The following is a 21,672-nucleotide window of genomic DNA, read 5'->3' as shown; positions in this document are numbered from 1 at the left end:
TGTAGCGAGGGCGCAAATTATCCCCTGAACAACTTGGCACAACCATTTCACGAAATGCCATTTATGTGCATTTATATATTTTCAAAAGTTTTCTTTGAGATTCCATAAGAAATGCATCCTGTTTTAATGAGCATGCAAATCACAGGGGCTCCAGTAATTAGGAAGATATCAATACACGTGTTAATATTACCAGGTATACCGATTAGGGAAATAAAGGGGATGTGGTAGTTTGAAATATCACTGCAAACATTTTCCCCAATGAAGTTACTTTGAATGTGAAAAGTTATTTGGGATCTGCTCATCTAGTTCTACCCTACCTCAGTCATCCTATAGTGTTGTACATTTCAAACAAAGAATACCTTGTATATCACAAACCAATACCAGTGCTTCTCCTCTTAAGCGTTTTAATGTATTCCTGCCATGTTTCTATAAAAGGGCGTGAGTAGAACAGGATTTCAACATTAACACCTGGGTTCACTGGCGACAGCAAGTTTGTTGGTGGTTTCATCACCATTCTTTACATTTGCACAGTGATCCAACCAGACATTAATGTCTTATACCTCTGGTTCGCCACAGTAGAGCGCAGTGGCAATGCTGGTTTCGGTTCCTGTAATACGTAGGTTTTACTGGAGCGGGTTATTAGCCCGCCGCCAAAAAACCTAACCTTTAGGTTTCTTCGTCTGCGATCTTCCCGTCAACCTGTCCGGCATGGGTGGTCCTACCAGGAGTATAATACTCCGGCCGACACCGCTCTCATGATCAAGGAGAAACAAACTGTCCCGCCACGTTAAGGTAGTGATTCCATCAGGACACTACCCTCTATGTGAGATTAACTACTAAGAAAGAATGGCGCGCCAAATCCGCACAAGGACGTTTAGGTGGAGGTGGAGGTGGAGGTGGAAGAAACAACACGACCCAAACTGAGCGGGAAACTGGAACGGGAAGTGCGTCAAACCGACTGGCAGCAGATCGCCAGATTATCTCCAGATCGTTCGGAGTGGCATATTTTTATGGACGCACGATGCTCCTCTTAGAAATGATGAGGTTAAGCTAATAATTCCACCGACATTGTAAACGAATATCAGTGTCTCTTCCCGTGTGTGGCAGTGTTTTGACGTATTCCTGCCATTTTTTTAGCGGAAAGGAAGTCAATGAGACAGGATCCCGACATTAACAGATGTTGCTTAAAAGCAGCCACATCCTTTATTTTCCAACCAGAAAGACATTTCCTGTTCCAGCAATTCATGATTTAAGAATGTTTTTTAGATACAATTGTTAGGGTAAAAATTAACCTCTAGAAACCCGTAAAATCAATAGCTTTCCGTTGGCGAAATTAACAAAAGGTTTAGCAAAGCAGCAGTTTGTGTGAAAAACCTGTGAGCCTACAAAGGTAGCGACCAAAATCTGCTTCAGGTTAAAGTTTCTATAAAACACTAACAGTTAAATTACAGCAGAAGAACCTCAGGAGTGCTTGCATGACTCTGGTGAACTGCTACTCTAAAACTTCCATCAAAAAGTGTTAAGATTTTTATATGTGAATGTTAAAATTGTAGTAATGAACTGTGTGATCATACACAAAACTACATTTTCGGAGAAACATATTGCTTCTATTGAATTGCCATTTTGTGGTACTAATATCTTTATCTAGTTCCCTCTGTAGACAACAAAAAAAGTTTACATGATGTAGTATTTTTATTTTGGGACAACAAAACAGAAAGGCTCTTTAGGGCATTGCCTTTATTTAGGACTCAGAGATGTGTTTGGATAACAAAAATAGAGATTACAGCCCTCACAGAGATGAAACAAGCCATGGGAATGAGTTATTGCAGAGGCAGATGCTCAGTCAGCGTTCTCCTCCGTTACATAAACAGACACTGTTTAGCTGCTCTGAACACTTCATGAGTGGTGAATTCTGTCAGAAGCGTACTGGAATGAATCTGAAGTTAACCAGGAGCAGTGACTGCACAATTGTCTTCTCTTTACTTTAATGTTAATAAATGGAGTAGTTTTTTTCCCCCAGAGTGGATTTGGTTCACTGTTGCTTAAAGCTACTGAAAATTAGTGGAAAAGTCACAGATGCATATTGGCTGCCGACTCCTGGCCTTCAATTGGGGGTTAAAGCTTTTACATAGGGCCCCAAAACCCATCAGCAGAAGGATTTCATCAGTTCACAAGCTAAATTCACATCATCAGATGCTTTATTGTCTCGATGTTAGTGGTTCAAGGAACTAACGTCATAATAAGACCAATATGTCTTAATATACCACCACTATGCAGTAAGTTCTGAGAAACTGTAATAGTATTTTGTGCACTCAAGTAGTCTCCACACAGCGGGGTGCTTGCAGACCATTAGGAGCAACGTGACACGACACTACCAAATTTATTACCTTGTGTTTGGAGGCAAAACCGATCTACCAACACCTGCAGTCATCCAGTACACGAGAACTTAAGCCAAAGAGTAACTGTGGATTAGGTACGTGGCGTTTGTGGAACCTACGTGGGCCTCAACTATCTACCTGGCCATGTTCAGTTAGCTTTGCAAATGTAGCCGGGAGAGTTTTCCCGTTCGACAAATATGCTGAAGGAAAACAAGCAGAAGGGTTGTGAGAAACAGACGTGGGCGGCTGCAGCGGCTTAATAAAAAGAGAATAAATAAGACTGGACAGGGGATTGAAAACCAGTCTCGGTAAAGCGCGGTGAGCCTCGGAGGTGGCGTTGTGATATCTCTACATCGCAGACAGGCCAGAAAAACAAATCCAGCCGAGGTTTGGAGGAGGCGAGGCAGGTGTCGCAACGCTGTGGGGAGGTGACTTTGACTGGAGCTGATATGCGACGTCGGGCAGCGTCTCTTCAAAATAGATCACTTTGCCTCGGAGCGACCGGAGCACATGCAGCATTTGTAAAGAGTTTACGGAGCTCTTTCCACAAAGGAGCTGGTATCCCCCCCCCCCCCCCCCCCCCATTGTGCAGATTATATATCCGTAATTACACCTATTGTGACATGATTCGAATGCAAGCAAGGGAAAATATAATATGCTTGGACACTCTGTTGGATTTTTCCATCTGCAGCCTAATAAAAGCTGAATTACTGCACGCTCCGACTCCAAACAACCTTTTTGCTCTAAATATTTCAAATGGATGTGAGCGGGTGGACGTGATCGGCAGAATAACAGCGTTTGTCAGAGGACCCACATTGAAGCATCAGTATCCGTCTGCGTTGTTCTGAGTAAACAGAGGAGGGGAGGGGATGAGTCATGCTGGCAGCGTAGTGAAGTGGCATGCAGGGAAAGATAAAGAAATTTCATCATGTGGACTAAACGTGGTTCAGTCGCCTCAGCTGTTTGAATCAATGGAGTCAAACTCAATCAATCAGGCTGAATATCTTCGAGTCCCTCTCGCTTTAACGCCTAAACGACAGGGCGACAATGTTGACGAAATAGACGCCCACGCATGCTGGAATCAGGCTGGATGTCTTTTTCCAAGAAGCATTGGTTTGGCTCAGGTTTGATGGAGCATAACATAACAATCAGGCTGCCTGTATCATGTCAAATCAATTAAAATCCTCAGAATCCTTCCAACCATTCATTCCTCCAAAAACCAGGCTCGAACATATGTATCACAAATCAGGCTTGAAAGGCTTAAAAGGTGTCACTTTCTTTGAAAATCATTCCATTTGAACCTCTTTCACGCTGTTCTTTCAGTTTTCTAGACTTCAAACTTTAATGAGTTTCTTTGTGATTTTCATGTCGGACATATGATTTGATCTGTCCCCAGAATCTGATTAATGCCATTTCAAGTGTCTTACAAACAAACTTTAATGGGTTAAATAAGTTAAAAACAAGATTTTACTAAACAACTGTGAGATCCCCACATAAAACCTACCAACAGTTGAATTCTGATGCTGACTGCCACCGTTTAGCTGCCGTATCTATAACTGTCATTTCAAGAGGCAAAAGAAAAAGTAGAAAATCTGTCAGTCTTCACTTAAAAAAAAGAGTTCACCCACGCTTTGCTTTATGGTGAGGTAACGGGACCACAACAGTACATCGCAATCTGACAATCAAACGTTTTAACCTGGCAGGGACATTAAAATGCTCGCTGCTTTCCGAGCCCCTTCACTAGACCAGTTTTTTTCTGTTTGCGTTCCTTCCAAAGACCTTACAGGAGCTTGAAGACCAAGTAGCAGTCACCTCTTTCAGGACACAGACAGAGTCAAAATCACTTTCAGAAAAAGACATCGGGAGAGACTGCAGCTACCTAGTGCACCGTTTATACCCCCTGGTTCTACATTAGTCTGGTTCTTGGCAGCTTTCAAAATAAAACACCTGACGGAGTCGCCTCATCTGACTCCGCTCACCTGAACTTGCCTCTGGGTTGTCTATTGGAGAATCTGAGCTGCATACATGAGGGGACAACAGAGTGCAGCGGTTGAAGAGGGGACAGTTCATCTTAGTTGATTGGTTTAAACTTTTGGTAGCGCAGGCTTCGGTCACACATACAGAAAAGAACGCTGTGTCTGAGGGCTTAGCTTAGCTTCATTATTTCTCCAGCAGCCACCACCGGCTGGCCTCCGGGGATGAATCCCTCAGACCCTCAGCCTTTGACTACGCGAGAGTATACAGCAGACACCATCCATTACACCTATGATCCTCACACCCAAACTTTCCCTTTTAAAGATATGCGACAAGGGTTCACGCCAGGCCAACCTGCCCTCTGGATTCAGAGAGGATTACATCAGGCAGTTACTGAAACAAGGACAAGCATTTGCAATGTCAGCCACATGTACCTGTAAGTAGGGCGCACTGTGAGCGGAGGTAACTCCTCAGTAATGGTGGGCTGCCGCTACAAAGCTTGAAATTGGACCTGCTGCCATCTTGGCAGCACACAAACAGATGGCGGAGGGGAGATAGCGAGGCTAGCAGCTCGTCACCCTCAGACACACACACACACACACACACACACACACACGTCCGGTATCTCTTATTTCACAAAAACCACATTTCTTTTTCTTTTTTTTGCGAGCTCGCCTGGTGTGTGGCTCCACTTTGTTCCTCAAACGTGCCACCGCACTCTGCTGTCCTCTAGCCTTCAAGGTGAAACGCATCCCTCAAACGCAGCGAGAAAATAGATTGGAGAGAAGTAACACCAGCATTGCCATGGAAACTAGCCTTTCCAGCTAGCTAAATGAGAAGTTAGAAGGGTTGAAGCATTACTAAGTCCCCCCCCCCCCCCCCCCCCCCCCCCCCCCCCCCGCCCCCCTTACTCTGCAGCTCTGACATTTTTTCCTTCATTTCAAGGCCTGTTTCTCTCCAAGCTGTGTTGTTTCTGTGCTTTGTTAACTCAATGCATCATACTTTTTTTTTTTATCCTTATTTTAACAAAATCTTTTCCACTCTTGAAAAAAAAAATGTATTGGTTGTTTAACTGATGAAGGGAGGGTTGGGTGTGGGTTTGGGGGTTTGGGGGGGTGTTGTGCTTGTTGATGCTAAGCTGAATCAAGGCCATGAAGGAGTCTTTACAGTCCCTTCCCTCCTCCTTCCCCCTACACACATGCACGCTTCAATCTCTCGAATCGTCCAATCCGAGCCCCCCCCACCATCCACCTCATCAAACGAACAAAGAGCCCAAGTCATGATTTTATGCTGATGATGTTAGCATTTCTTTCATCGTGTTTCTTTTTGCTGTTCCCTTTTTACCCAAGATGTGCTCTAATCTAACCCGCTTTCCTTTTAACTGTTTCCTTCACTTGTGACCCTTTGAAACACTGACAAGATCTAATGAAATACTCCCGTGCTGATAATCTGCTCTGTCCCAAATGTGTTTAACCATTAACAGTCTGTCACAGGAGGGTTTCCTTGCTTATTAAATGCAATAATCTTTGATTGAATTTGGGCTTGACAGGAAACTGTGGCTCATTAAGATGATTCCTTTTCACTGTTTACTTGTGCTGTTAGCTTTTTCTTAAGAGGAAACATCAGTGCCCCATGTTTATGCTTCCTGTTTGGTTTGGGAGGGATGTGGGAAATGTGAAATGAGAAAAAAGAAGTGTTAGATAACGTGTCTCTCAATGCACTGTAGTGAGCGCCGAGAGTTTGGGCTAGATATTAGGGGCATCAGTTTCCTGCAGCGGCTCCTCGGGGTCTGCATACAGATTAAGCTAATTAGCAATGAGCCATAGAAACCACCATGCCCAAAGGGTGGGGGGGTGGGGGGCAGAATTGAGACAATTCTTCATTTAAAAAAATTGCAATGGGAGGGTTAGTCTTTCCTTTTTATTTCACATTTATGCTTATTTCTCAACCAGTGAAGAAATATATTGGAAAAAAAAAAATCAAAGAGGAGAGGAGAGGAGGTAAAAGCGGGGGTGGGGAAGTTGTTGATTACTATCCGAGAACAATCTTACACAGCTTTCTTTTTGTAATTTTTTTTTTCATGCAAAAATCATGCGGCCAATTTGTTGATGTAAGTGACCTGAACCTCGTGGTTTGCTATCTTATTTAACCAATCACAGCAGAGACACCTGAGCGCTAGCGCAGTCAGAATGAAGGCTAGGCTGTGTAGCTCAGTCAGATGTTACGTTGTTCAGTATAAATTTGTAGTCTGCTTTTAGCTCTTTGTTATGGATAGCGACAGGTTAGAACAGCTCAGGAAAGACTAGTTGTATTACTTCTGCTTGTATGATACTACAGCTCAGAGTTAGTCAGCATATTAGCTTTATAAATAGATCAGACTAAACTTGTGTAACTAACCTCATGTTAAGCAGTAGTCCTGTTCTAATGATCTAATACTGGTGTTTCTGTATTCATTGTTTTCTTCTGATGATCTGCAGGTGGTTTCTGTCTTAGCTGCTCTCTAACATTTCTTCCTTTCGTTGTCTCTTTCTTGTCCTAGGAGGTGAATTAGTGTTGCCCATAATAACGGTGGACTCCCTAGACCCCCCATCCATCGCCACCCGCTACCCAGTAATCCCCCCGCCCCCGACCACCTACCGCCCCTTCCTCACCTTGCTCGAAACCACCAAAGAGTCCCTCCCCTTGCCCAACGGCCGGCCCCCCTGCCCCCTGGATCAGGAGGACTGCGAAGAGCCCATCGAGGTGTCAGCGTACGGTTCGGGGGAGATGACCGAGTCAGATGACGAAGACTATTATAAAAACTCCCCCCTGGTCACCGACAGGACTGTACTCCCCCCTCCCCCAGCTGTTGAGGGCGGTGTCCAGAACCCCCGCGATCGCCACTTCTCCCGTTTCCCCAACTCCCACCGCCCGCCCCTCTCCTCCACCCCAACGGCCAACCCTGATCAGCTCAATCCACGTGTCAAGCCGGCCGGCGGCGGCGGCAGCAGCAGTAGTAGTAGCAACAGCAACAACATCCCTGCTGGCAAAATGAACAACAGGGATCAGGTGCTGCTGCCGCCAGCCCACCCCTCGTCAGACCCGGGTCACCGCAGGGTCCCAGGAATAACATATCCACCAAATTTCCCCCATGTTCCCACTCCAGACCCCACGTCTCCAGATAGAGGCCTTCCCGGCGCCGTGGAGGTCCAACAGTCCAGCAGCACCACTGGGATGGTGGTGGGCATCGTGGCGGCCGCCGCCCTCTGCATCCTCATCCTGCTCTACGCCATGTACAAATACCGCAACCGTGACGAAGGGTCTTACCAGGTGGACCAGAGCCGCAACTACATCAGCAACTCGGCCACGCAGAGCAACGGAGCCCTGGTGAAGGAGAAACAGCCCAGCACTGCCAAGACGGTCACCAAGAACAAGAAGAACAAAGACAAAGAGTACTACGTGTGAGGGAGCGCCGCCGCGACACATCAAGGCAGACGGCAGAAGTACTTAGGGAAGGAAAGAGACGAGAGAGAGAAGGAGAGACGAGAGATGAGGCAGAACAACCATATCGCTATTGCTCATTTAGTTTGACATCTGTATTGTCAGGTGTTCACACCAGTTGCACTCAAATCCAGAGAAAGGCCTCAAAACAACACTCGAGGTCAGTTCACACCTTTCCAGCATTACTGACATTGATTTGATCAAATCAAACTTAGATTTAATGTTAACCACTTTGGGAATTTCAGGCGAGACTAGTCCACCTTAGAGCTCAACATATACTGTGCCAACAACCGTGTACCAAACACTGATATAACAGTGATTTATGTTTTCACGTCTGACAAGTCATTTAATATCTGGAGTACTGTAGACAAGCGCCACCATCAGTATTCGTGTCGAGGTCTGTACTTCACTTGCAGTGTGCAACATCACCTCAGACAGCATCAACATATTATTTTCCAACTAGGTTCAAATTAGCAACATGACATCCCTCTGTAAAGTTGATATACTGCCAGCGAACAGAACAACTGTGTCAAACCCGGCTTCTCCACCTCCGCCAGCAATCTGGTGTCAGCTCTCTCTCGCTCTCTCTCTTCTTCCTCCCGTCTCTGTCTCCGGTCCCCAGCAGCCGATGCAACGTTAAACTCTGCCGTGTTTCAAGCATGTAGTATTCATTTACGAAAAAGAGATAAAATAAACTGTTTTTCTTTCTGTGGAGTTTAAAATACAAAAAATACGACCATGACTGATGATCATAACAACGTTAAACGTAGCAGCTTCTGTGAGATACCACCGCTCCAACCTAACGGATGCTGGCTTGTACGTTTAGCTGCCAAAAAAGACTTATCGAGGCCAAAAGAAAACCCCTTGGTCGTCCTTTGTTCCAGCAGATCTGTGTCACGTGTTTCTGGGGCTGCAAGGCGCCCCCTAGTGGGCCACCAGAAGAACTGTCACGTCTTTACAGTTACTAATCACCGAAAAACAGAAAAAACCTCCAGCAATCCAGATGAACTCTGTTCTATATAATTATAAATATATGTATAGACGTTGGAGAAACCTATGGACCTAAATCGTGAGCGAGTCTGAAAGTGAGTTTGCTGACGCAGCAAAATGGACTTTAGGATTTTTGATGTCGGAATGGTTTCACCACCCAGTCCCCGCCCCCTTTCCCAGAAAGCCCCGCCCCTTCTCATGAACACTACGGCTGAAGGTATGCCTCGCTGCAAGACTCAGCCACTTTCGCTCTTTCCTTTCTTTTTTAATTATTTCCTTTCTCTGGAGAAAAGAGAGACGTTTAAGGGAAATTCTGAATCCATTCTTGCTGGAGTTCCACTGGAGAGAGAGAGAGATACCTCGCGGCTAAAACAGCGCCGGTGTCTTTCGCCCACGCTCCTGCCCTTGCCCCCACCTCCTTTCTCGAGCCTGACTGGACTGACAGCAGCCAATGGGCAAAGCAAACTCTGTCGGAAGAGCACACGAATAAAACAAGGTGAACAGCAGTTCCCTGGAAGATGTACTACAGAACTCTAGTATTCCAATTTTCTCAACTCTATTAAAAAAAAAAAAAAGAAAACTGTACCATGAAAAGAAAAGAAAAATCCTGAAAAAAGTTTGTGAAATGTCTAAATATTTGACTCTCATCCCATTACTAAGAGAAATGTGTTTTCCCTACTATCATTCCTGTTTGGAGTAAAAAGAAGAAAAAAAAACTATGATGATTCTGGGAAACCCAAATTTCTATGTATTTTCTTTTGGTAATTGAACAAATGTGATTTGGGTTTTGAACATGACGCCAGGGGAGAGCAGCTCCTCTTTCATTCCACCCTCCATCTGTCATCTATCTCTTTGATTTGTCCTGCATCCATTCCTTTCTCTCTGTACTGCAGATTGTACGTCTCCATAACACGTGGAGGAAGCAGGTTTTATCCATCCTCTGCTTTTTTCTTTTTTTTTTTAAAGAACATTTGGTTTTATATCTATTTCTGTCTATTCAGCGAGAGAGACGCGATGGCAGCCGCTTCATTCGATGAGCTCCATTGATTCAGTCTCCCGCCATGTTCGTCTGGTTTTTCTCCTCCCTCCATTCCAAACATACTCCTCCCAGTATCTTCCTGTTCTTTCTAAATGTTATTGTAAAGTGTTCCAGTGAGATGACTCTAAATATGTGTACATTAACAGAGGGAATACACTTGGTTATATACTTCTTACTCACTGTGTCGTGTGGTCTGTTCATAGTCTTGTGGGGAATTGGTCACATCAAGTAACTGATGTGATTTATGAAAAGTACATAAAACGAGGTCTTAAACTCCAGGGATTCCCGGCTGGTAGTTTGCTGAAACCAGCTGAAAATGGCCCATCAAACTGAGTTAGCAGCTGCCACGCTGGAGAATGCACACTAAGTAACTTACAGGGGTTGGGGGACGTTTCATTCAGTATTATGGATGAGCCATTAAAGACACGGAAGAAATTCTCTTATTAAAGATACTCATGGTAAAGTTAGAACTGCATAAGAAGGTAAACAAGTATCTAATTAAGTATCCATTGATTATCAATTACATTCAAGGGAAAGGCCATGGTGGTTCAGTTCTTACCCTCCTTTAGTTTCAGAACTGACCCCAGAAAATAAATCCCGCTAGGCCACAACGAATTAGAGAATTTGGATGGGACATTAGATTTTTTAGCTCTTTAGGCTCTAAAACTACCCATGTAGAGGGATCACAGGTGAGGCTGCGAATCCTCAACTATTGTCTCTTTTCTCTCTTGATATTGAGAATAATTCGCTCAGACCGTCAGACAAATCAAAATCATGGCAAACTTTATTCATATTCAATATTTCATATGGTGCTGATTCACTAAAGACTGACAAATAAATATAATACACATATATACGTTTGAGTGTGCACGCAAACACACATACAAAACGCACATCTTGGATCTTTCTGTTGCCAAACCCTGTAATCTAAAGGATTAACAACAGAGCTGGACACAGATTGTGGAACTGCCTTTTGGAACTTTCTTTTCCTCTTAATTTCTGAGACAAAAACAAAAAAATCAAACTGTTAATTGTTGAATAAAAAATTTGCAATTGTGCAGAACCATGAGAGTAACAACAGTTGCAGGATGTGTATAAAGCATTACACGGTTTTTCTTAATATCAGTGTCTCATTTTCTCGATAGCTGGAAAAAATTATATCTTATAATGTGAAAAATATTATGAAATCTAGCATCTTATCAGAAAATTATGACTTGAATTAATGGGCTGGAACACAGGAACATTTTTAAAAACAATGTACATTTACAGGAAAATGGCAAAATCACTGAAAAGGTCATGTAGTTGTCCTATTGGGCCACTAGTGGATGCTGTTGTTTGTTTTTGTAATGAAACCACACACGCAACAGAGAACAATACGCTGTAAACATCAGCATGGACATTCATACAAGTTGGTCAACCAAGTTTTATTGCTCTCACAGTCACTCTCAACATTAAAACCACAAAGTCCCAGGAGAATATGGAGCAATGACACTCTGGAGGAAAACATTGTTATTGTTAATCTACTCACAGGTGTGCAGAACTATTTACTACCACCAGGGTACCATCAGAAAAGTTGCATTTTCTGACGTTTCATGGAGTCGGACTGTTTTCAAAAATTTCCACCAGAGGAGCCATTTTTGAAAAGTTGTGTTTTCAGTCGCTCCGAGCACTGTTGTCATGGTGACGGGCACCAAAAAGGCAACAAAAGGTTTTGTTTTCACTTTTGCCACTTTAAATACAGTAACCGGTATTGAAGTACCGGAAGTTCTCATGATGATAGATGGTCATCAGCTTTCATTCAGCAGGAGTCGACGATGACACATGAATGATCCTCATCTTCATCTAATCAGGGTCACGAAATCTTTCAATTTGGTTTGTGCTGACTTTAAAAGAAAGATTTAATCACACAAGATCCAGGACATCATTCTTTAAAACTGCTCGGATTCAGGAGCCTGAAAGTTTTAATGGAGTCGATACATTTTTCCAAATTGCCCAAGGAAATGGGTAAAGTTATTTACACCGGCTGGCAGGGCAATAAGATTTCCTTTTGCAGTGTGGAGATGGATGATCGGATGAGTAACAAGGTGATTTACCTATTTAAAAGTCCTGTAGGCCGTGATAGAGATGCAACAGCATGATTTCAGCTTGATTACATGTCAGACACATGTTTTGAATTCAGTTCCAAATGAAAAGAAAAACCCAAAAGTCAGTTTTCCTCCTGATGATGTAGAAGAAAATCACTTCAGTAAGTCTTTATAATCGACTGCCTCCGTCACATGAGTCAAACAATCCTGCCTGGAGTGGTAACCTTCACTGCTTCCTTTACATCAGGTACTGGTTGGATGAACTCACACTGGAAAACTTCTGAAATGTTCAGTATTTGACATTAGCAGCTGTACTTTTACTCGAGTGGACGTGATTCGTCGGAATGTTTGGGCATTTTTTTTCCAAACAAGGTTGAATTTTCAGCCCTTTTGTCTTGTAGGTGATTATATCAGCCAATCTTATGGTGTGAAAAGGACATCGCTTTAGAGCAAAAGTGCCCTTTTTATATTTCGGCCTCTTCAAACGTGGTAAAATCCTCATAAAGGTCTCAAACTATCTCAAGAATGTGTTCCGGACAGGCAATAAAGAGAAAGTTCAGATGTGGTACAAATCAACAGAACTCACAATTCTGTCTTGACCTTGTAGAATGGGATCAATCACATATATTTCTTGAGAGAGAGTATGAAGGAGATTGCCACTGCTGAATATGTTGTTCTTATTGCAGGAAAATGAACAAAGGGTTTTTGATATAGAAGAAAGCCTTTGACTCCTGCTTTCAGGGCAGCACTAGAACCAAAACCCACATTTCCAAGGAAGTGAGAAGTACATCCACAACGTCCTGGACCAACTCCAGCCCAGAAAACAACAACTTGTTACCCAAACAGGAACAACACCGTCCACAGAAAGCGTCTCGGAGCGCCATGTTTGAAACGTGTAAAACAGCTCAGGTCATCAAGGAAACGACTGTGATGAAAGAGCTGGAAGAGATGGATCCACCATCTATTATGTCCCTGACGGGATTTTATTTACAAAGAATCAAGTTGAATCAATCAAGCCAATGATGGTGTACTTCAAACCAGATGCAAACAATGCTAGTTCTACGTGGCCCAATAGGGTGCAGTACTCTCTCCGCCAACCCTCACAGGCAGCATCCAGCATTACAGACATTTAAATACAGATATGAGAGGCGTTAAAAGCATTCCTCCTCTCATACGGCAGCATATCTTCTGTGACATCGTGTGTCCATACAGTCGTAATAATTCTGTCTCATAAGTGTCAGTGATCATCAACAGTTCCAGGTGAGGAGTTCCAGTTATGGACCTTTCATTGGTTTCCATTGAAATAGAACATTTTCCTTGCATCAAATACAAATATTTGAGAAGAAGAGATTAACTTAAACTTGAAGAAGTCACGCTTGGACCACTGAAGCCATTGAGGTGGGAATTTCTTTCATTTGCAACCTTTTTTTAAGTGTTAGAACACAGGTTCTCAATATTTCAACCCCTCAGCGATGAACTCCCCCGTAAAAAAAAAAAAAAAGCCATTTTAAGTTGATTTATAATAAAGATCTGTTTTAGTTGTAATAATCGAACACTAAAGGGAAAAAATAATAAATAAATACATACATACATACATACATACATACATACATACATACATACATACATACATACATACATACATACATATATCATTTTGGGGTTAATGAAATCCAATGTTGTTGTTTTTTGACATATTATAAATTTAAAGGACTTTTCAGTTCATCCTATTTGGAACTTATATTTACAAAACTATTAAGCACCCTCTAGGGTACCTTCAAGAGCCCCCAGGGTTTTATGTACATTGGAAAACCGATGGATTGTAACAGAACAAAATGCTTGATTTAGGCAGGATGACACCGTCGCTCCTGGAGGCGGTTCATTGGAACAGTGAGATAGTTTCTGTACTTTCAATCAGATTACTGCCTTCAAACATTAATTTACATTTTGAGGTGTTGCGTACCTTCACAGACACAGATGTTCTGTTGGGCTCTATAAGCGTTGCTTTCCTGTGATACCTCAGCAATACATCAAAAACATTAACACGTCTAATATTAATCTCAACACCTGAACAGATTTCCAGTCCTTAAATATATTCCTTAAGGTGGCTGTTTAAACCTTCACACGTCCCACACGAATCACTCTCAGCTCAACTATTCAGTATCATTTGACGAACGCCACTTCTTCTTTTTAGCTCAGATTTAAGCCTTCTTCACACCCCCAAACGTAAAATTCGGTCCGCCTAAAGAAATCCTCACAAGGGGCTAATCAGCTGGCTGAGGATGTTTAAAATGCTAAGGCGAAAGCATGCTAATGTCCCAAACTTTAAAGAGCAATCACGCGGCTTGAGATCGGCCCTCGCCATCTCTCCAATCAAACGTGCGGGCGGAGGAGCTCCGCAGACTAAGGAGGTAAGTGCTCTGATGCTGTCGTGGTGATTCAGGCCTGATTTTAAATTTTTTATTTTTTTTTTACAAAAACTCTCCCGCCTGCACGAGGACGTAACGATCTTATTGTTTATGTTTGCAGGGTGTGCTTGATTGTCCTGATTATCGGCTTGTAATAACTGAACTGACGCGACAATAAAGCCTGGGCACCTACACAGTTGAGAATTTACAGTTCTCATGGACATTTTGACAGGCCGCAGTCTGCTAGTTGTCCAGTCAACCGGGACGGGGAAGGAGGAGACGGGTCCCACTGGACGACTTCACCAACTGAACACGACACAAACGTCATTGTAATGTTTCTTCCAAGTTCAAAGAACAGATGAACAAGGATGATTTGGACTTTTTGAGTCACGAGAAGGACTTGTGCTCTTGCTGATTTGTTTTTGGATCACGGTGGTAATTTGACACCAGCCTCATAAACAGCCCTCACAGTACTACTACTACTCGATTAGTGGGGTGAAATTATCCTGTCTCAACACCAGAACACAGCTCACGTTCCCTTTGAATGGGGGAACGATCCAATCGGTGAATTGTGCTTCACAACGAAACTTGGAGCAAAAAATGAAGTGATCTCAAAACATTGTTGCCATGGTTACGTGGCAAATCCCGTTATCTCTGGTTTAAAAGCCAAAAAGTCTGAACAATTGCGATACCCATCTGTATTCATACTCTAACTCCAGATCTATTTATGTTTCTCCACGTGAAAGAAAAACAAAGGAAGCATATTACTTTAATCTGCAGGAACCACGATTTCCATAAAATCTGAATACCATTTTTCTTGTGCCGTGTCCAGTCACGATTCGGTTTTGTTGATGAGGTCCTGCACAACATTAAATCTTACAGCCACGCTGGCAGGTCTGTGCGTTTATTGTAAGAACAATTGCGCTTTGAGCTAAATTTGACATTTTCGTAGAACAGGTACTTTTATCCAAAGCAATATATAGCTGGCGCGACAGGAAACTCAACACGCCTGGTATAAATGTGCTTTGAGGAAATTGCTGGCAGACGGGTCGGATTCGTCCACCATATTTCTTGGGAAATAAAGCAACAAATGATTGCTTCTGAGAAATATTTTGCTTTGTTGTTGTCTTCTTCATCAAAGTCTCTATATCTAATCTTTTTTATGGTATAATTCTAATTCATCACATTGTTTTTCATGAAGTATTTGATAGTCTTGCCCTCGACTGAGGATTTGTTTTTGTTTTTTTCAATCATGAGTGCATCTCAGAAATTACTGGAGAATAATTGTATGATTTAAAAAGCTTTGGAAGTTTATGGTCTGAGCCTCGTGCCCCCATCCGAGTGGATTTATGTCTGTGAACAGAGAATCCTTACCCCATATCGGAACCACGGATTGAATCCAACAATCTGTCTCTCTATTCTGTCTGTTTCTCTCCTTCTATCCCTTAACATCAAGCGGAAAAGCATAAAGTCTTCACCTCTAGTCTGGTTCTGCAGGTTTCTGCCTGCTAAAGGGAGAGTTTTCTCTCCGTTTCCACGACTTGCTCATGTGAAATTGTTGTTTTTTTATCAAATCGAATTGAATTGAACCCTCTTGACCCCCAGATTGTTGCTGCAGTCGCTCTCCTGCGCCCTCTTCTGGAGGTTCCACCCACAATTGGAAAACTTCTAAAGAGCAAATCAATCAGACGTGGCACTGAATCCTGGCTGGATGGACCACAACACATTCTGCATGTATGACGACCGCACCCGACGAGTGAAACTGCTTTTCTTAGTGCAGTTGTTACAGTCGTAGTCCCCATTTCCTCGTCCTCTAACGAGAAGACTGCCATCCCTTCACCTAATCTGCTCATCACGGCGCTCATAACACAGCAAACTAACTGTAACAAAGTGCTCTGCGCCGTGATGAGATCATTTGCAGCCAACGCTCAACACACCGCCAAAGCAGTCCATTTCAATCCCCGACATCTCTGATGGGTTAATGGGGCGTGCAGAGCAATTAATCCACTCCCATCGACACCTCTGGAACACCTGACGCCAACAACAGAGCCATTAAGCAGTTGTTCCGACATTGTGCGCTGTAGTATCCCACCTGTCCACACCACACACTCTCCACATGTGCCTGCAACTACTGACGCATCGAAATCCAGAAGTGAAATAGAAAGACTGTGGAAGAAGGGATGATGGAGGAGGAGGAGGAGGAGGAGGAGGAGGAGGAGGAGGAGGGAGGCGAAGGCTGCGCAGCAGCAAGCAGAGGAGACGAGGCTCCCGCTGAAGTGAAGTGACCTTTAATACTGCAGCAAAACAAGGAGCAGCGACTCCGAGAACAAGCCAAACTCTTTCAGCTCCCCTTAAACCCGACGCCTCTCACATTTACTTCGTCGCCAACAAAACATTCCGCAATGACACCCAATGAAGCTCCAGCTGTGAATTCGCTCAGGTTTCGCTCATTAAAGACCTGATTTACAAAGATGTTGCAGGATTGATCGCGCGAAGGTTCTGCGTGCATTTAATCTGTTTATACAAGAACAATGGAGTTGACTGAAGAAATTATCAAACGAGTTGGAGAAGATATAATTACAGTCTGTCACAAAGGAAAAAGAAGAGCTCCAGAGAAGTTCAACACACAAAACCTCTTATTAAACAGTGAAACAAAAAAATGAGGAAATACCTGTCACCACATCTTGTGTGTATATTAATCTAATAGGACAAACCAGCCTGAGTATCTTGTGTGATGTTCTATAGTGAGCTAAATGTTATCAACAAGCTTCCAACATCAAATATTCACCCGTTTTTATACACGCAAACCTTTAATAGATCAGGTCTTCTATCCTGATCCTGTTGTTTCTGACAGGATTCGGCCAAAATACAGAAATACAGCTTTATACCCAGAAACTAGTCATTAATAATCAGAAGGGTGCAGGTTCAATTCCCCACCTCCACCCGTGCACAAATCCTTGAGCGCCTTGCATGGCAGCTGTTTCCACTTGTGTGTGAGTGTGTGTGAATGGGTGAATGTGATTCCGTGTCCGCAGGGTATGCGGTGGTCCGTGTGATGTGAATATGGTCATACCCCTTGTGCGCAAGGCTCCGAGCGGTCCCCTCTTTTTGTGACCATGCAGACTGATTACCCCGACCGCACATGTGCCAGAGCAACAAACAGCAACAGCAATGGACGCCGACTGGGAGCTTGAATGAGGCGATCCGCTGGTCTCCCCGTCGGTACAATGCCGGTTTAAAAGAATACAAAGACAGCCAGACGCTCTCTAAACTCCTGGAGCGACATGTAAACAACATAGTTTTGGGATCGTTATGTTACGTTGTGGAACGCGTACCGACGTGAACCTTGAAACGTACAGTAGTATGAATGCAAGTCGAAGTGGTCTGCAGACGCAGCGCTTTGAGGATGAGGTGGAAAATCGCTATAAAAGTGAAATCCATTTAGCATTTTACTACAGTCTGAACAAACACACTGAGCACACAGTAATATCAAAGCATATTGAAGACACTAAACGTTGACATTATGTTGGAAAAGTGTGCAGAAGCTCTCACTGATAAAATAAAATAATAGACAGCTTCTATTCCCAGTCTGGTGATCCGACATAGTGAGCCGCACAGCAAGGTAAGTAAAGACATGAACAGTTGTCCACTTCCTCTGTTATGAGACATGCTTGAATATTCCTCAGCGGTACAAGCTGCAGATGTGACAATGGTCCAGTGTTGCTGGGGTACACTGGGGATTAGACAGCAGTAATACAAATCTAGTTTTCCGCCAATAAAGAGGTTTTGTACACGGCTCCAGCTCCATTTGCATGCGGCTCAAAAGGATTTCTCCAAAACAACACATCACAGTACAAATGAGCATCAACATCCTCCTATCATTTCTATTTTGGACACCTGGGAAGAAATCATCATTATTTATACATCGTCAAACAATGTGAATGAACCAGGTTCAAGGCATTTGCACTGTAGAAACATGATCCTCAAAGACTGATGGTACTGAACCACTGGGAGCGTTTCAGTTTTCAGAAACACTTTTTAAAGGATTCTTTATTCAACAGACCCACTGGGATGGTGGCCAGAGGCTCAGACCACAAACGTCCACTTCCACTGCAAGTGTCACTTTAATTGTCTTTGAATGCCAAAAGCAGCATAGAACCACATCTTCCTTTTCAAAGAAGATATATTTGGAAGCCGATCAATAAAGCACGCAAAGCATGATACCAGTCGATCCTCCGCCAGGTCAATGGTGGCCATATTTACTTATCGTAACAAGATCAGCAATTACCTCACTGTCTTCACTGGACAGTGGCATTGAATGAAATGATAACCTATTCACTTGTCAATATTTAATGTATCCCTGTGCTCCGCCCGGCTAAGTTATTCTGACGTTACCAAGTTATTATGTTGAAAAAAAAAAACACAATCTCTTAGGTCAAACTGTCAATCAATTTGAACCTGCGTTGCTTCGCTGTGATTGGTGTTCAGGAAAAGAACTCGTTCCCAATGGAGAGGCGTGACTGGGACCAGGTGTTTCTTTTTTCCTTTTTAACCTTCACATTACAAAGAGAAATGTGATTATGTGATGTTGTTCCTTAGTGGTGATGAGGTGTTTTTCTATGCTTGTGTAGCAAAGTTGATCTCACCATTATCTGAAAACACCTGGACATTCTCAGATGAGGCGGAACCGGAGGAATTCAGGGGAAGATTTGGAATTTTACGACTGTCTTATCTCTTCCCTGCACAGAGATTCAATTCACACAGATTTTATTGTTCTTCTCACTCACTTAAAAACGGCCTGCGTGAAAATATTCGGGAAACTCCAACTTGTTTCTTTGCCACAAGTTAATATTAAATGCTCTTTGAATTGTTTTTTCAATCGCGATCCGTCGCTGAACTTTGTCTCCCGAGGTTCTACTAGAAATCAACAACCGTGTAAATAAATCGAATGAAATACAAATATCATTGAAGCATCAATCAACTCAAGACAAAATTGGTAAAGTAATCAGTTGATGGCAGTTGCTTTTTTTGTGTGTGTTTTATTCTTTTCTCTAAGAAGGAAAATGGAAACTGACATATTTAATTTTTCTTCTGCGGTCCCTTGTACACAGCACTGAAGCTGTTACATTTCATCCTCCGTTGCAATTTGATTTCTACTCCTGGTGGTCGAGGTGTGCATCAGAAAACAGATTGGAATGAGCACACACAGTTTTTGTTTGAGCTGGTGTACAGTCTGGTGCAGGATTCATACATGGGGGTTTTTTGTTGTTGTTTTTTTCTCGTGCTACAAGGTGAGACCGCCGGCCGCTCCCTCACTGTGTCGTCTTGTACGAGAGAATCACATATAAAATTCCTCAAAAACTCATCAACAACAGTCAAGAAAAAGGCGATTGACTGGTAAGACCACAGATAAGGAGACACGTTGGATAATGAAGGGTCAGACAGGGTTAATTTGTTAAACTAGAAGAGTCAAACAAACCAACAGTCGAGTCTGGAGCCAATCAGCACAATGAAATACCAAAAGCTTGTTGACGCTTCTCATCCAAAGATATTGGAGGGAATTTGAAAGACCCGTCTGAGCTGTGGGTCTTGCAAAACGTATCCGGGAAACTTTCTTCACTTTTTGGGGGGTCCGTTTACACGACACGGATCTACCTTTTCCGTGAAGTTTTTATACCGGCTCCCAAGGTGGAAAGAGTCTTCCACGGTCGCAATTCCTTCCTGCAGCGATTGTCCGAGGCGACGGAGCCTGTTACTGCGAACGCGCATTTCTCCCCCTCCCCTCTCCTTGTAAATAGTTCCTTCTGCTTATGCACCTGTAAACAAACAGGGCGTACCCGTAGTGTTATGAGTTGCGGTCCGTATGTTTTATGTTTATGTTTATGTTTTTTTATGTTTTATGTTTTTTTTTTTTATGTTTTATCGTCCAAATCAGTAGTTTGATAGTTGAGACTCACCCAATAGCATCTGATTCGTCATCAGTCCATACGAATGTCGTTGTTCTCTGCACACGAGTCTGTGTGCTTTTATTACCATATCGAGCAACAGCGCCCTCCTGTGGCCCGGCATACTAACTTCATCGCCACTCATTTTTTTTAACGGATTAGGTGTTGTCGTGTGAAACGTTGTCGTGTGACTTAGAGAAAACCACACCTCTCTGGTCTCTTCACATCATGAGGAAGCGTGGTCTTTGTGTAACTATTCACCTCCGAAGAGCTTCAAACAGCAAGCACAAATCATTTGTTTAACAGCCACAAGGAGGCGGCGGTCCAAAGCTGTCCGTCAGTCGCCCTCCAGCGGGAATGCCACTCGCAGTCTCCTTCAATCAAGCCGCACACGCCACATTAATATTTCAGGATCAAGCTGCTAAGAGCTACTTTGTGCTGCACTGGCGCCGAGGAGGAAGAGGCCTCCTCAGGCGCATAATAGATCTTTGAAATGATGGAACCGCTGCACGGCTCAGAGTGGAGCGAAGAAGGGGAGCAGAGAAGTTCCTGCTATTTCTGAGAGAAAATACTGTGTCGTCTGGGCTCTCCTGGTGGTCCAACAACTCTCTGAGGAGCAGTAATGATGCTACACTGAGAAAAAAAATAAAAACGTTAGCCGCTCCAATGCATTCTGGTCCATTGAGTTTTCTATTAGCTGGAACCCCTTCTGACTGGTCAAACCATAAGTTTTACAGCTGGAAAAAAAGAAATCTACATCAGCAAGTCTTTTCTATTATTCAGTGCCGTCTGATCATGGTAGCTTTAGTTAGAGTGAAAATGAGCATAAATTTATGATTGAACCTCGAGGAAGGTTTATTAAATTTTAAGAGAAATATATCAATCATGTTTCATTCATATAGTGCCAATAGCAAAATATCTATCTAATAGTACCTACAGGAGCAAGCAGGAGATGATGGAAGGGAAAACAACAGGAAGAAACCTACAGAACCAGGCTATGCGGTGCAGAACTCAGAGGTCAAGAGTCTCTGCGGTTCCGACTGGAATTCGAGGATAGAAAGGGAGAAAAAGACAGAGACGGAGACGGAGACGGGGACGAACACGCAAACAAATACATTGAGACCAGCCAGTCGGCTTCGTAAGCTGTGAGCCTCCACTGCCGCAATTCATTAATAATTGATGGGTTAGTTTCAGGTGAAAATGGTATAAGCTTTCTATTTCAAATGATTCCTGACACCTCGGTCGACAAGTCAAAAGCAGTTTGTAACTCAAATTTAATAAGACTTTTTAATCATTTTTATTGAAATAATACAAAAGTAGATGTGCAGTTACAAATACTTGCAATCAAAATCAATCAATCCAAAGTACCGATGA

At 43.1% G+C, this 21,672-nt stretch overlaps 1 protein-coding gene across 1 annotated transcript in view; it reads left to right on the top strand.

The window, feature by feature from the left end:
• Positions 1 to 10,029, top strand: part of LOC308123694 (neurexin-2-like) — a gene marked incomplete at its 5' end in the record, with an annotated part of 459,246 nt that extends 449,217 nt beyond the window's left edge. Inside the window, one exon of the mRNA XM_080486315.1 lies at positions 7,498 to 10,029. Within this exon, the coding sequence (XP_080342441.1) occupies positions 7,498 to 7,796 (299 nt within the window). The 3' untranslated portion in view covers positions 7,797 to 10,029. The remainder of the gene's footprint in view (positions 1 to 7,497) is intronic.
• Positions 10,030 to 21,672: the final 11,643 nt, after the last annotated feature.

This window comes from Lipophrys pholis (assembly GCF_963383615.2).
Source record: "Lipophrys pholis genome assembly, chromosome: 18".
NCBI classification, from domain to species: Eukaryota; Metazoa; Chordata; class Actinopteri; order Blenniiformes; family Blenniidae; genus Lipophrys; species Lipophrys pholis.
The sequence above is the reverse complement of the archived record's forward strand: the minus strand, read 5'-3'. Positions and strand labels throughout refer to the sequence as shown.